The sequence below is a fragment of the Petaurus breviceps genome, unplaced genomic scaffold (assembly GCF_028583685.1).
Source record: "Petaurus breviceps papuanus isolate PSGF00001 unplaced genomic scaffold, PetGlider_PUasm1.0 208, whole genome shotgun sequence".
Lineage (NCBI taxonomy): Eukaryota > Metazoa > Chordata > Mammalia > Diprotodontia > Petauridae > Petaurus > Petaurus breviceps.
In genome coordinates this window covers 21,431,081-21,448,236 of record NW_027185852.1, presented here as the reverse complement: position 1 = coordinate 21,448,236, position 17,156 = coordinate 21,431,081, and the positions used below count along the sequence as shown (strand labels likewise).

The 17,156-nt window shown below is 39.6% G+C and overlaps 1 protein-coding gene across 1 annotated transcript in view; it reads left to right on the top strand.

The window, feature by feature from the left end:
- LOC138165133 (ciliary microtubule-associated protein 2-like) overlaps positions 1-17,156 on the top strand; it is a 46,623-nt gene that overhangs the window by 18,861 nt on the left and 10,606 nt on the right. The window contains exons 7-9 of the mRNA XM_069093286.1: positions 10,101-10,262; positions 14,672-14,800; positions 15,847-15,980. Of these exons, the coding sequence (XP_068949387.1) occupies positions 10,101-10,262; positions 14,672-14,800; positions 15,847-15,980 (425 nt within the window). The remainder of the gene's footprint in view (positions 1-10,100; positions 10,263-14,671; positions 14,801-15,846; positions 15,981-17,156) is intronic.

Genomic DNA, 17,156 nt, shown 5'->3' with positions numbered 1-17,156 from the left:
TGTTTGCCTCAGTTTCCTTACCTGTAAAATGGGGACAATAATAACGCCTCCCTCTTAGGGTTGTTGTGAGGAGCAAATGAGATGATATCTGTAAAGTGCTTTGCGAAATTTAAGGTGCTATCAAAATGTTAGCCATCATCATCACCATCATCACCACCACCACCATCATCATCATCATCATCATCATCATCATCACCATCACCATCATCACCATCATCATTATCATCATCACCATCATCACCACCATCATCACCATCATCATCACCATCACCATCACCATCATCATCATCACCACCACCATCATGACCATCACCACCATTACCATCATCACCACCACCATCATGACCATCACCACCATTACCATCATGACCATCACCACCATCACCATCACCACCACCACCATCACCATCACCATCACCACCACCACCATCACCATCACCATCACCATCACCACCATCATCATCATCATCATCATCATCATCATCATCATCATCATCATCATCATCAAGCTTGTCTCTTGACAGCTTTCATGTACTGGTTCGGGTTTTGCCCTCTGAGGACAAATGGAACAAGTCTTAATTCCTCTTCAGTGTGACATCCATTCAGATACTTAAAGAAAGGTACCATGCCTCCAGTTCCTTCAGGGGGTTACGTGGTAAGGTAGTGAGTGGTTGAGGCACCTACGTGGCATCCTTGTGCATAGAGCACTAGAAGACCTGAGTTCAAATTTGACTTCAGACACTTACTAGGTGTATGACCCTGGGAAAGTCACTTAACCTCTGTTTGCCTTAATCTACTAAAGAAGGAAATGGCAAACCACTCCAGTACCTTAGCCAAGAAAATCCTATGGACAGTATTGGCATGCCATGGTCCATGGCATCATGAAGAGTCAGACACAACTGAATGACTCAACAGGTGAGTAGGTTACAACTTTATTAGAAGTCAAAGCAACTGACTGCTAGATGACTGCTTTTCAGATGAGCTTAGGCATCACAAAGCCCTTTACTTGAATTATCTCATTTGATCCTCTCAAGGACCCCGTGAAGGATGTGCTATAATTATCTCCATTTTACAGATAATGGAACTGAGGCTGAGAAAGGTGGGATGGTTTTCCCAGGGTCACACAACTAGTAAGTGTCAGAGTCAGGATTTGAAATCCAGATCTTCCTGACTCCAAATATAACACTCTATTCATTAAGCCACTTAATTACAAATGGTGTAAGATGTAGGTCTAAAAATAATTCCTGCCAGACTGTTTTCTAGTTTTCCCAAAACTTCTTACCAGCTAAGCGTTCCTTCCTAGGTAATTTTTTGTTTGCAGTTTATTGCACTTGGGTTATGGAGTTTAGTTATTTCTCATCTAGAATTTCTTCCATTGATCTACTTTCCAATTTTTACCCATTATAAAATTGTTTTGATGATCACTGCTTGATAATATAACTTGAGGTCTAGAATGCTATTCACTCTTCATTTCGGTTTTTTTTGTCTTTGCTTTCCTTGAAACAATGTTTTTGGATTCTTCAGATAAATTATGCTATTTTTTGTCTCAATCATTTGACTGCTATACCACTAAATCTGTAAATTAATTTGGATAGCATTATGATTTTTATTATATTGGTGTAGCTCACATGTGAGCTATGAACATGGAATATCCCTTTGATTGTTCAAGCCTCTATTTCTTTGGGAAGTCTTTTATGATTGTATCTATTCAGGTTTGGGGTATACCTTGGTAGGTTAACATCTTATTATTCAATCAGGTCCAAATGACCCCATTTGGGGTTTTCTTGGCAGAGATACTGGAGTAGTTTGCCACTTCCTTCTAGAGCTCATTTTACAGATGAGGAAACTGACTCAGAGTGAAGTGACTTGCCCAAGGTCACACAGCTAGTGTGTAGTAAGGGTCTGAAGCCAAATTTGAACTCAAAAAGTCTTCCTGACTCCAGGTCTGGCAGTCTGTGCACTATGGCACCACCTAACTTCCCTTGGTAGATTGACTGCTAGATATTTTAAAAATCATGTAACTATTTTGAAGGGGATTTCCCTGTCTCTTCTTCCCTCCTGGATTTTGTATTGCAATATAGAAATGTTGTTGGGTTTTGTGGGTTTATTTTGTAACCTACTACTTTAGTAAAGCTATTAATTGTTTCAGTTGGTTTATTTTCTAACTCTTTAGTATATTCTAAATAAGCCATTAAGTTATGAGCAGCTAGGGATAGGGCCAATTCTTCTTTTCCTATCTTTATGCCTTTAATTTCTTTCTTTTCTTATGTCTGTTGCTGACATTTTGAGATCTATGGCCAGTAGCAGCGGGGAAAAGGGACCTCATTGCTTTACCTCTATTTTTATTGGGACGGTGTATTTCCAAATTGCATGTAATGCCAGCTTTGGGTTTTAAAGAGATACTTATCATTTTATTTAAAAATCCTTCTATGCCCATATTTGTAAGGTTTTTGTCATAAATGAGGGTTGTCCGCTGTCAAAGCCTTTTTATGCACGTAGTCAATAAACGCCAGTGTCTTCTATTACCTCCAAGATCAAATAGAAAATTCTCTGTTTGGTTTGTAAAGCCCTTCCTATCTGTCCAGTCTTCTATACTTTAATTCCCCTCTGTATAATCTATGATACAGGGACACTGGTCTCCTGGCTGTTCTGCAGACATGGTGCTCAGTCCCCCAAATCTTCATGTTCTCTGGCTTCCGCTCCCTGCTCTCCTTCCTCATTCCTGCCTCCTGCCTACGAAGCAGTTATCGCTTTAGGCCAGGAAAGCCAGGAGGCGGAGAAGAGGAAGAAGAGTGTGGAAAGCAACCCTTGAAAATGCTAGAAGGAAGGGCACTGTTGGAAGATGGTGGAATAAGATGGGAAATTACCTGGGTCTCCCAAATTCCCCTCCAAACAATGTACCCTCAATTTGAATCTTAGAGGGGCAAAAACAATAAAAAGTTGGGGTAAAACAGTTGTCCAGCCTTAGGAAAGGTCTGACCTACAGGGCGGTGGTTTGGTCAGGGGTAAGAACAAGCCTTGGGGGCAGCTGTGTTCGTGGCAGCCTTAGTTTCTGATACTTTCACCCGGTTGATGGTTGGGGAGGGAGGAAAGGGTTGGGTGACTGTTCAGGGGAAGACTGGGTAGGGAACCTCTACTGGCACAACTTGAGACTCAGGTCTGTTCACAGGTGAGGAGGAGCAAGCACGTACCAGGTAAGGGTGGCTGAGTGGTGGGGCCCTGCTCCTGGTTCCAGAATGGAGAGGACTAGCTGCGGTCGCTCAGGAGAGTGAGTCTCTGGTTTTGGTTCCAGGGCAGAGGGACATACTGATGCTTGTGGTCTCAGGAAAATGGAGGCTTATGGGGCAAGTGACAGTGGATGTGGTGGCAGCAATGAGGTAGGCCCTGGTGGTGGTTCAGTGGTAGAGAGGGGCACTTGAGGTCACTCATAAACCAAGGCATGAGTTGGAAGAGTAGAGCCCACACCTGGCTTTGGATCATAGCACATTGGAAGAATCAAAAAGTCAAAGACAACCCGTATAGAGTTCTGAAAACAACACGAAAAACCTGAAGCCTGAAACATTACCTCCCACACCCTAACATAAAGTTAACAATGCAGAAATAGGCAGTTAAAAAATGAATAAACAACAGAAAAATAACCTGACCATAGATAGTTACCACAGTGATAAAGAATAGCAGGATTTAAACTCAGAAGACAATGAAGTCAAAACAGCTACTTATAAAGCTTCAAAGTAAAATGTAAAATGGTCACAAACCCAAAAAGAGTTCTTGAAAGAGCTTTAAAAGAATCAAATAAGAGATATCAAGGAAAAAATGGGAAAAGAAATGAGTAATGCAAGAAAATCAAGAAAATTATGAAAAGAAAGTCAACCATTTGGAAGAAGAGATTAAGAAACTTACTGGAGAAAATAACTCCCTAATAATTAGAATTGTGCAAGAGGAAGCTAATGACTTCATAAGACATCAAGAAATAGTAAAACAAAATCAAAAGAATGAAAAAATGGAAGAGAACATGAAATATCTTATTGGAAAAACAACTGACCTGGAAAACAGATTGAGGAGACATAATATGAGAATGGTTGGACTACTTGAAAGTCATCATCAAAAGAGTCTAGACATTATACTTCAAGAAATTATTAAGAAAAAATGCCACGAAGTTTTAGAACTAGCAGGTAAAAGAGAAATAGAAAAAATCCATCAATTACCACCTGAAAGAGATCCCAAAATGAAAACTCACAGGAACATTAAAGGTAAGTTTCAAATCTCACAGGTCAAGGAGAAAATATCATGAACAACTCAAAATAAACAATTCAAATATTGTGGAGCTACAGATATGATAGCAGAAGATTTAGCAGTTTCTACATTAAAAGACTGAAGGGCATGGGATATGCTATTCTGAAGAGCAAAGGAGCTAGATTTGGAACCAAGAATAACTTACCCAGCAAAGCTTAGTATAATCCTGCAAAGGAAAAAATAAATATTTAATGAATTAAAGGACTTTCAAATATTCTTGAGGAAAAGACCAGAACTAAACAGAAAAATTTGACTTTCAAATACAAGAATCAGAAGAAACATAAGAAGGTAAACATGAAAGATTAATAATAAGGGATTTAATAAAGTTAAACTGTTTACTGTCTTAAACGGGGAACTGATATTTATAACTCTTAAGAATGCTATCATTGGGGGTGGCTAGGTGGCACAGTGAATAGAGCACCAGCCCGGGAGTCAGGAGGACCTGAGTTCAAATCTGGCCTCAGATACTTAACACAAAAACTAGCCATGTGATCTTGGGGAAGTCACTCAATCCCAATTGCCCTCCAAAAAGCAAAAAAAAAAGAATGCTATCATTGTTAGGGTAGTTAGAAAGAGTATACATTGATAGAAGAATGGTTTGAGTTATTATGATGAGAATATGATGGGATGGTCTTAAAATGAAATTGGGTAGGAAGAGGTAAAATGGAGCAAATTATTTCATACAAAAGAGGCATGAATGGAAGAACTTTTACAGTAGAGGTGAGGATGGGATGGAGAATGGGTAGTGTGGGAAACTTATTCTCATCAGAATTGAGTTTAAGAGGGAATAAATACATCTAGTCAGGTAGAAAAGTCGTCTTAACTTGCAGAGAAGTAGGAAGACAAAGACATAGGCTAAGAGAGAGACTCTTAGAAGGGTTTGCAGATTAGGGAGGCAGTGATCAGAAGTAAAGTCAAAGCTCCTCTGGGAGGAGGGAAAGAGAGAAAGAGAGAGAGAGAGGGAGTGAGGGAAATAGAGGGAAATACACTACTAGTAATTATAACTTTGAATGTGAATGGAATGAGCTCACCTATAAAACAGAAATGGATCAAAACCCACAACTTAACTATGTTGTTTACAAGAAACACATCTAAAAATGAGGGACACACATAGAGTAAAAATAAAGGGCTGGAGTACAATTTTTATGTTTCAGCTGAGTTTTTTTTTTTTTAAACAGGAGTAGCAAACATGGTTTCAGACAGAGGTAAAGCTAAAATAGATTTAATTAAAAGAGATAAGCAGGGAAATTATATTATGTTAAAAATGTACCACATATCATAGTAATATCAATACTAAACATATATGTACTAAATGCTATAGTATCCAATTTCATAAAGGAAAAGCTAAATGAATTACAGGTGAAAAGAGAAAGCAAAACTATAATAGCAAGGAACTTTAACCTCTGCCTTTCAGAACCAGATACTTCTAGCCAAAAATTAAATAAGAAAGAAGTCAAGGAGATGAATAGAATCTTAGATAAGCTAGATGTGATAGCTATCTGGAGAGAACTGGATAGAAATAGAAAGGATTGTACCTTTTATCAGTGGTACAGGGCACCTTTACAAAAATTAATCACATATTAGGATATATAACCTTATAGTCAAATGCAGAAAAGCAGAAATATCAAATGCGTCCTTTTCAGATCATAATGGAATAAAAGTTAAATTTAAGAAAGGACCATGGAAACACAGATAAAAATTATTTGGAGACTAAATAACCTAATCTTGAAGAATGAGTGGATCAAAGAGTAACTCATAGAAACAATAAATAATTTTATTAAAGAGAATGGTCATAATAAGACAACATACCAAAACATATAGGCTGCAGCAAAAGCAGTAATCAGAGGAAAATTTATATCTCTAAATGTTTATATTAGTAAAATAGAGAAAAAACAGACTGATAAATTGGGAATGCAATTAAAAAATCAAAGAAAAAGAACAAATTAAAAATTCCCAGTTAAATGCCAAATTGGAAATCCTGAAAATTAAAGTTAAGATTAATAAAATTGAATGTAAGAAAACCATTGAATTAATAAATAAAACTAGGAGCTGGTTTTATGAGAAACAAAATTAGTAAAATCCACTGGTTAATATGATTTTTAAAAAAGAAAAGGAAAAAACCAAATCATTAGTATCCAAAATGAAAAGAGTGAATATACCACTAATGAAGACAGAATGAAAGTAATTATTAGGAGTTATTTTTTCCAATTAAATGCCAATAAATTTAACAATTTAAGTGAAATGGAAGAATATTTACAAAAATATGAACTGCCTAGATTGACAGAAGAGGAAAGAGAATATCTAAATCTATTTTAGAAAAAGAAAGAGAGCAAACCATAAATGAACATTCTAAGAAAAAAGCATTTGGACAAGATGGATTTACAAGTAAATTCTACCAAACATTTAAAGATAAACTAATTACAATATTAAATAATTTGGAATAATAGGTAAAGGAGTCCTATCAGACTCCTTTTATGACACAAATATGGTGCTGATACCTAAACCAGGAAGAGCAAAAACAGAAACTATAGGCCAATTCCCTTAATGAATATCGATGCAAAAATTTTAGATAAAATTTTATCAGAGAGATTACAGAAATATATCACAAAGATCATACTCTATGACTCTGTGGCATTTATACCAGGAATGCAGGACCGGTTCAATATTGGAAAAACAATTAGCATAATTTACCACATCAAGCAACTAAAATATCAACAAAAATCATGTCAGGATTTTGAGAGATGCAGAAAAAGCTTTTGACACAATACAACACTCATTCCTATAAAAAAAAAAAAAAGCATTGAAAGCATTAGTATAAGTGGATTTTTCCTTAAAATGATAAAAGGCATCCACCAAAAAATTATCAGCTAGCTAATGAAATCAATAAGATCAGGAGTGAAACAAGAATCCCCATTATCACCAATATTATTCAATATTGTGTTAGAAATGTTAGCAATAGCAATAAGAGAATAAAAACAAATTAGAGGAATAAGAATGGGCAATGAAGGAATTAAACTATCTCCTTTTGTAGATAATATGATGGTATACTTTGAAAATCTTAGAGATTCAATTAAAGAATTAGTTGAAACAATTTTTTGCAACATTAACAGGATATAAAATAAAACCACATAACTTAGCAGCATTTCTATATGTCATCAATAAAAGCCTGCAATAAGAGAGAGTTATATATAAGATATAAGAGAGATTATATATAAGATATATATAAGAGAGTTATATATAAAATATAAGAGATTTCATTTAAAGTAAGTATAGACAATATAAAATACCTGGGATTATATCTGCCAAGACAAACCCATCAACCATATGAACATAATTATAAAACATTTTTATACAAATAAAGTCAGATTTATGTAATTGGAAAAATATTAATTGCTCATGGGTGGGCTGAGCCAATATAAAAAAAATGACAATTCTCCATAAACTAATATTTATTCAGTTCCAATCCATTTAAATTACCAAAAAATTATTTTATTAAGATGATGGGAAAAGTAGTAACAAAATTCATGTGGAAAACAAAAGGTCATTAATATCAAAAGGAATTAATGACAACAATATAAAGAAATAAGGTCTAGCAGTACTATATTTTAAACTGTATTACACAGTTATACAGTAATTATCAAACTATCTGGTACTGACTAAGAAACAGAATGCTGTGGATCAGTGAATAGAGGATATTAAATAACACATAGTAGTAAATTATTATAGTAACCTTGTGTTTGATAAATGTAAAGATCTAAGCTTTTGAGAAAAGAGCTCACTATTTGGTAAAAATTGCTGGAAAAGGGGCAGCCAGGTAGCACAGCGAGTAAGAGCACCAGCTCCAGTGTCGGGATGAGCTGGATCAAATCCAGGCTCAGATACTCCGTGCCACACCCAGAAACACCTGGCTGTGTAACCTTGAGCAAGTTACTTAACCCCAATTGCTTAAAAAAAAAATTGCTGGAAAAACTGGAAAATGGTCTGGAAGAAACTAGGTATACATCATTACATATTATACCATTTACCAAGATAAGGTCAGAATTAACGCAAGACCTAGATTTAAAGGGAGGTATCATAAGAGAATTCGAGGAACATGGAGTATATTACATTTCAGATTTATGGATAGGAGAAGAATTTATGAACAAGAGATAGCATTGTGGGATGTAAAATGGATAATTTTCATTACATTTAATTTAAAAGGTTTTATACAAATAAAACCAAAATAATCAAGATTAGAAGGAAAGCACAACATTGGGTGTGGGGGTTTATAGACCATTTCTCAGATAAAGGCCTCAGATCTCAAATGTATAGAGAACTGAGTTAAATTTACAAGAATATGAGTCATTCCCCAATTGATAAATGATCAAAGAATATGAACAGACAATTTTTGGAAGATAAAATCAGAGCTATATACAGTCATATGAAAAAATGCTCTAAATCATTATTGATTAGAGAAATGTAAATTAAAACAATATTTTGAGATACCATCTCACACCTATCAGATTGGCTAAAATGATAGGAGAAAAATAACAAATGTTGGAGAGGATGTAGAAAAATTGGGACATGAATACATTGTTGGTGGAACTGTGAACTGATGCAACCATTTTGGAGAGCGATCTGGAATTATGCCCAAATTGTCATAAAACTATGTATATCCTTTGATGCAACAATATCATTATTAGATCTGTTTCCCAAGGACATCAGGGAAAAAGGAAAAGAATCTTTATGTTTTAAAATATTTATAGCAGCTCTCTTTGTGATGGCAAAGAACTGGAAATTGCTGGGATGCCCATTAATTGGGGAATGTCTGAACAAGTTGTGATATATGATTGCGATGGAATACTACTGTGCTGTAAGAAATGAGGAGAAAAACACGGAGAGACTTGAATGAAATAATGAAGAGTGAAATAAGCAGAGCCAAGGGAACACTGTATACAGCTACAACACCGTTGTTTCAAGAGCGACTGTGAACGACCTATTCTGAGTAATATGATCATTCAAATCATCCACAAAGGACCTGTGAAGGAAGAAGCTATCCACTTTCAGAGAAAGAATTGAGATAGGGAAGTATATAGTGCGTGGTTTCACATATATATCCGTGTCAAATGTTGGCCTTCTCTAATGTGGGATTGGAAGGGAGAGAGGAAGACAACTAAGAACTCCAAATACAACAACAACAAATAAATAAATAAGAAAATGCTAGGGAATAGAAGACCAAAGCTGAGAAACAGGTAGGAGGCATGTTCTGGATCACAGATTATGTAGAGGATAGTTAAGGTGTAAGAAGATTGAAAAGGTAGGGGGAGAATAGAGCATTGACCCTGAAGTCAGGAGGACCCAAGTTCAAATATGGCCTCAGACACTTAACACTTACTAGCCGTGTGACCTTGGGCAAGTCACTTAACCCCAAATTGCCCTCCAAAACGCAAAGAAAAGAAAAGGTAGGGGGATACCAGGTGACTAAGGGCTTTAAACTCCAAACAGGATTTTATATTTGATCTTGGAGGTGACCAGGAGTCACTGGAGGTGACTGGGCAGGTCGTGGTCAGACCTTTGAACTTTGGGAACACTGTGGTCCGGGATCATATTCTTAGAAAAAATAGTTGAAACTGTTGAAGCCTCCGAGAAAGAAAATGTAGAAAGAGGAGAGAAGGGAGTCCAGGACATCCCCAACATTGTGGCCTTTGAATTCTATCCAGTTATGTTTTTCATCTTCTCCATTTATGGTTCTCATCACATTCCCACTGGAGGGAAGGGTGTCCTTTATTTCTTTATTGTAATTTCTTGGCATTATTCTTGGGCCCTAGAAAAAAAAGCCATTTGAGATGTTCTCATTCAAGAGTTTTGTGGACGAATTGAATTCGAATTCTAGGAAGAAACATGGAGTCTTTGGAAAGCTGTCTCGGACCCCAACAGTGCCCACTGAAAGGATATACTGTTCTACTCTCAGCCAGTGGCCCATCAAACAGGTCAGTGGTCTCTGTGCCTGAAGGTCTTCTCCTTCTTTCCCAGACTAGGGTGGTAACACCTTCCCTCATCAATTAAGTCCATGCTTGATCCCTCCAGTGACTTAGGAGGGATAGTGAGAACTGGAAGAGAAATAGGGACTTTAGTCCCAAATCTGCCACAGACTTATTGTATGACCTGGAGCAGAGCCCCTCATCTCTGATTTTTAGTTTCTTCCTCTGAAATGAAGGGACTGGACCACATCAGGGGTCAGCAGCTTTTCAAGGAAAGCAATATGATCGGAGGAACACTGAATTTGGAGTCAAAGGACCTGGGTTCAAACCCTTGTGTGACCTTGGGCAAGTCACTTAACTTCCAAGTTTTCTCATTTGTAAAATGCAAATGGTCTGTAAAACCCCTTCTGGTTCTAAATTTCTGAGCTCTTGATACGAAGATCCATTTTCTGAAATGTTTGTACACCATAACTTTTTTTTTTATTAAACTTTAATTTATTAATTTGTTTGTTTCCTTTTAGTTTACAGGATTCAATTCCACAATTCCTTGAGTTTCACATTTTGTCCCCCTCCCTCCCCTCCCCCCCATGGCGGCTTATTATCAAGTATAGGATCTGTAAATACTTTCACATTATACAATGGTCAGGTTATAAGGATGGATTGTACCAGCTGGAATGAAAAATGGTAAAGAGGACATAAAATCAAATAAGAGAACGAAAAAGATCAGGTGTTTTGCTTCCACCTGGATATAAATTTAGTTCTTTCTAGTTCTTTCTCTGGATGCACGTTTTTCTCTCCATCATGCGTCTTTTGGGATTGACTTATATCCCTGCATTGTTGAGAAGAGTCCAGTCTATCAAAGCTGGTCATCACACATGCGTTGTGTCTGTAATTGGTACACCATAACTTTTTGAGGAGCCATACACACAGTCTATTTTTAGATACATAGGTGCATTTGTCAATCGGTTTCAAAAGATATGATAGCAATCACAATAATAATAATAGCTAACATTTATAGAAGCACCTACTATGTGCACGCACTGTGCTAAATACTTTATAAATATTATCTCATCTGATCCTCACAACAACCGTGAGAGGCAGCTGCTATTATTATCATCCCCATTTCATGGTTGAGGAAACTGAGTCAGGCAGAGGTTAAATGACTTGACCAGGGGCACATAGTGCCTGAGGCTGGATTTGAATTCAGGATTTCCTGACTATACCACTTAGTTGCCTAGCAATGTCATCTACTCTGGTTTGTACATTTTTATTCTCTAAACAAATATGCTACTGAGGGAAAGCATGACCTAATGGATGAAAGACTGGCTTTGGACCTAGGCAGACCTGGGTTCAAGGTCAGCTTCTGATTGGTACCTTCTGACTATGGGCAAGTCTTTTTATTTTCCCAGTGCCTGGGGCTGCTCCCTAAGCTTGTAAATTACTTGTAAATTATGGAGGAGTTGGTGTTCTCCATCACTGGAGCCATTTTCCACACAAGACATGCCCCAAGATGGTGAAATCAGAGGTCCAGACCTCCAGCCCAGTCCTTCTGATCCCTTCCTCCACCCCTATTAGGCGTCACATCAGCCAAAGAATTATTATTGTTTGCACCTGGTAGGGACTGATTAAAATTCATGTTGTCCCAGGGACTTGAAGGAGGGCCCTGGGGGTCACCATTAATAGACTGGGTTTGGCCGAAGAACCAGTGAGCTCATAATTTGAAAGGCAGGCCCAGCCTTGCCCAGAGAGCATGAGTCAAGGAGCAGGAGAAAAGCAGGGAGGGGACCTGGCAGCCCCCAGCTGGGAGGAGCTCCCCTCAGTCCACCAGCTGGGAGGGTCCTCTTTGAGTGAATTAATCTTGATACCTAAATGCAAAACTCCATGGCCTTTACCTTGCTGTGTAACTGCAGTCAGTGCCCACTTCTCTGCTTGGGTCTGGGTCTGGGTGTTTCTCTCTATCTGTCTGCCTCTCCCCCTCCCTCTATTCCTCCCTCCCTTCTTCCTCTTTCTTTTTCCTCCCCGTCTTTCCCCCCTCCTCTCTCCCTCCTCTCCTTTTTCTTCCTCCTCCTCTCTTCCCTCTCTCTCCTCTTCTCTCTCTCTCTCTGTATCTATCACTCAAAAGCTTGGCAAATTGCTTTACATGCATTATTATCTCGTTCAATTCTCGCAGCAGCTTTGTGAGCTGAATATCACTTGCATTATTACTACTCATACCTCTTTAGATGAAGATGCTGAGTCAGGAAAGCTAACTTTCTCGCGGGTGATCACCCAGCTAGACGTGAGAGGTCTTTCTGAACCCAAGCCCAGCACTCTCTACTCCACCATACTGTGCTGTAATCTCCCAGTTTCTCAGGCCATGCCGGGTAATTCTTTGCAGAGTTCATCTTGTCACCTCACCAGAAGAAGCCAAAAACAGAAACAAAAAAATAAAAAGACCAAACTCCGAGTCAAAGCCTTCCCCTCCTTCCTCGAAGTGATCTTTTTGATCATTTCTTTTACTTAGAAAAATAGGTTTTTATTGATATAGTTCGTTTTCACATCCCTTGGATGTCCCCCTCTATCCCTCTCCTCCTGAATCCCGAGCCATGCTGTCTGGGCTTCCTCTGACAGTACCATCTGTGCCCAGGCAAATCCTGCCAGAATGGGCAGTAACCAGTCTTTCTTGGGTGGCTCTCCATGACCTCCTGGGTAAGGACCAAGATGGCAGGACTCTCCACTGTTATATCCGGTCCACCTCTCAGCAGAGAGAGAATCACCAACATATGGATTTCTCCTTAGCCTGACCATTGTTTGATCCAAAGAGATAACATATGTCAAAGGTTTTGCAAACCTTAAAGGCTCAATAAATGCTTGGTCTTGTTATTATCTGACACACAGTTGGTCTTTACTAAATGCTTGTTGATTGAGTCATGGTCCCACCTTAATTCCATGGAATACAAACATGGGCTTCCTCCTCAGAGGCCCCAGAGGGGCCTTCTCTAGAAAAAGCCTCATTTTGTCCAGACAGCTATGCCCAGTTCTTATCTCTGCTCCCCCAACTCGTAAGAGGGCATCAGACCTAACATTCATATTCATAGCTGGCCTGGCAGTAGCCAGAGCTGGCCCTGGGGATTCTGTAACTGAGGGAGAAGCAGGCTTTTTTTTTTGGGGGGGGGCATAATAAATTGTGAAGAGGGAGGGAGGGGAGGGAGCAGGACCAATTAGCAGGCAAAGATCCTCAGAGCTGATTCTGTTTAGAGTGAGGGTGCAACTTGGGGGAAGCTGACAGTTTAGGAGGCCCTCAGGTTGGGGAGCTTGTGACTGTTGGGAGGGAGGAGAGAATGAGTATTGCTTCAGTTTCCTCCTTTATAAAATAAGGGGGTTGGACAAGATAACCTCAGGTCACTTCTGACTTTAAATCTATAACCTGGGGAGGGGCCTGTTCATGCCAGATTAAAATGGGGGCCACCAATCTGTTTCGAAGGATTCCCACAGGCCACACATTAACTTTGTTTTAAAAATGTCAGTGTTTTATTGTATTTTTACTTGTTTTGTTAAATACTTCCCAATTATATTTTAATCAGATTTGGACTGCCCCCAGGAATGTCCCAGGTTTGGGGGCAGTAGATGGGAAGCTGTCTCTGGAGTCAGGAAGGCCCAGGTTCTCTGTCACATCCCAGCTGTGACCTGGGAGGTCACTTCAGCTCCCATTCCTCCAGGCAGAAGCTGTCTGAAAGTATATGTTACTGAGAATGTGCCAACTGCATGTTGGTAGAGGGAGTTCCCAAATTCAGATGTTTCCTATTATCAGTAAAATCACAAGCCCAGTCCCTATGCCAATGTCCCTTGAGATACATTGCATTAGTGCTTTGAGACTGGAGATGAGGTGTGCTCTGGGTCTACAGACCTTCTCAGGGAGAGAGGTGGGCATTTCTTTGACTATGATGGCAGTTCACCATGGTCATAGTTCTGAGCCCCTGGTAGCCTGTGCCTTGGGAAGACAGCACCACAAGAAAGAGGTTGGAGGATATTTGAGGGTGGGCCTGTGCCACACCAGATCAAGGGCCCCAGAAAGACGAGCCCCCAGTTTCTCATCTATAAAGTAGAGACCACTGTCTGTGAGCCTCAGTTTCCCCATCCATAAAATGGTCATCATTATACTTGTGCTTTCCATCTCTCAGAGCTGTTGTGAGCAAACTTCTCTATAGACTGGCATGTTATACATCTAGGATGGGCCATGAGCAGGACTTGTTCTCACCATTATCAGGCCACCTGCTAACTCTATGTTCTCCCATGCCCCTAGCTCTCTGTGGCTGTCCAATGGAGGAGGTGGGTGGGTGAGGAAACTTGCCCAGAGGGAGGAGGGACAAGGGAGGAGGGAGGGGAAGAGTCCTCCCGAGACCTTCTGCCTGGCTTCCCCAATCATTTCTCCTTTCTAGAGTAACCTGGGCCCAGGCTCCTACAACCCTAAGCTTATGCCAGGGTATGAGTTAAGCAACCAGTACCCATTTGGTTCTTCTTCTAAGAGGGTGGACCTGAAATCCTACCTGAATTTTGTTGGAAACACAGTAAGTAGGGATTACGTTGGGGAGGGTGGAGAAGGAGAAGATTAAAGTTGCTATGACCAGTACTTAAAATAAGGAGGGGTGAGGCAGTAGGATGCCATCCCACTATCTCCAATCTGGACCTGTGTTTAAGCCATCCCATGCCCTTTTAAGGGGAATAAAAACCCCAACCATCTATCTCACTCTCTCATTTCTACAAGGGAAACCAAACATCAACCACTCATCTTCTTATGTTAATGACAGAGAGAAAAGTAGTTGGGAGCCTTTCTGAACCCATTGCCAAGGGACCCCACCATTAATTCACTGATCTACAGTGGTCAGGAAATAAGGATGTGGGATGGTTGGTGTATTGAATGGTCCTTTGCAAAAGTAAAGAAGTTGGAATCGTAGTTGAGTTATCGTTTGTGGTACACTAAACGTTTACTGATTGAGTACCTGTTATATAGAAGAGGGTTTGGACTTTTCCTGCTGGGCCTTGGAGGGCAGAACTAGAAACAATGCATGAAAATTGCAAAGAGTAAGTCCATTAATAAACATTTGTTAAGCACCAACTGTATTCCTGTCACTGTGCTAAGTTCCAGAAATTCAAAAAGAGGCAAAAGGCACTCTCTCCTCTCAAGGAATTTACAATCTAAAGGAGGAGATAACATGCAAACAAATATAGACAAAGCTTACTATAGACAGCATAAATAAAAAATAACTAAGAGAGGGAAGGCCCTAGAATGAAGAGGGGTTGAGGAGGCTTCCTGTGGAAGGTGGGATTTTAGAAAGTTAGACAAGCTTGGTGCCTCCAAATGAAATAACAACCATGGGAAGACCTTTAATAGGTCGACTGGCACACCTGTTCTGTGAGATCCCATCCCCCCAGTCCCACCAGAATATCCATTGCTCCCTGTTCTGCCTCTGGGGCCAAACAGTGGCCAGAAGAGGTGTTCTCCCCTCTGAGTTCTCTCAAAATCTCAGAATCTGTCATTCTGGGGAACTTTCCACTGGCGAGTCTAGACATCCAACAACTTGGCAGACGCCTGTTTTTGTCTTGCTCCCTTTAGAACCCAGTGGGTGTTGGACGCTACAACAACACAAAACATGAGGCCAGTGATAGACAGCAACGGTACCGGTCTCTCTACCTGTCCAAACCTGACCGCTTTCCATGTGAAAACCACATGAAGGAATCCATCCTACAGTAAGTAAAGCCCAGAGCCTCTGGGAATTAGAGCCTGGGTACTGGGGTAGGTATACTGAGGATGGATGGATGGATTGGGAGGTCTGGGTTTCCAAAATCAGCTTTCAGGAAGGATAATTGAAGTCATATAATGTTAGACCAGCAAGGAACCTTTCAAGAACATAGATCATCAGAGCTATAAGTCAAAAGATCACCCAGTCTAACCTTCTTATTTTATATTTGAAGAACTGAGACCCAGAGAGGTTGTACAACTTTGGCAACGTGATCCTAGGGCTCAGGTCTCCCGACTCCAAGGCCAATTGCTCTGTCCTTTATGGCACACTTCTAAGTCGTGCAGACATTGTTGAGTGAGAGATCTGGACATTTTTGTGGGCACTGGAAAGCATCTCATTTCTTTTCCCTACAGACTGAGGAAACAGAACATTGAGGTTGTTACAATCGTATAGAAACTAAAAATCAGTAGATTTAAGTGAAAGTGTATGAGTCAGTCTAGCAAGATTTATGAAGTACCTGAGTTTTATAACATCTCATTGGGTGGCTAAGGTGCCTTTATGTTTTTCTAGTTCTCACCTTAGCTTTTTCTTTCTTTTGAATTCTCTGCCTAAAGTTGTTCTTGGTTTTAGAGGTGAGGATCTACAGTACTCATAGTATCAGGGTCCCCTGACCTCTGACTGCAAGAGTCCTACAAGTAGGAGAGTAAGGAAGAGCTCAGAAGATGTTGTCAAGTACTCAGCTTTGAGGGTCCTTCTGCATAACACTTCAGATTACAGTGCAGTTTAATTCAGAAGGTTTCCCCAGGAACACACACAGAGCAAAGGGGATCATAGCCATAGACATAGACATGGACACAGACATAGACATAGACATAGACAGAGAAGAGACATAGACATAGACATAGAATAGACACCGACACAGACATAGACATAGAATAGACACTGACACAGACACTGACATAGACACAGACACAGAAATAGACAGTCATAGACACAGACACAGATACAGACATAGACATAGACATAGAATAGACACCGACATAGACACTAACATAGACATAGACACAGAAGTGGACATAGTCATAGACACAGACACAGATATAGACACAGACACAAACATAGACACAGACACAGATATAGACACAGACACTGACACAGACACAGAAATAGACATAGACACAGA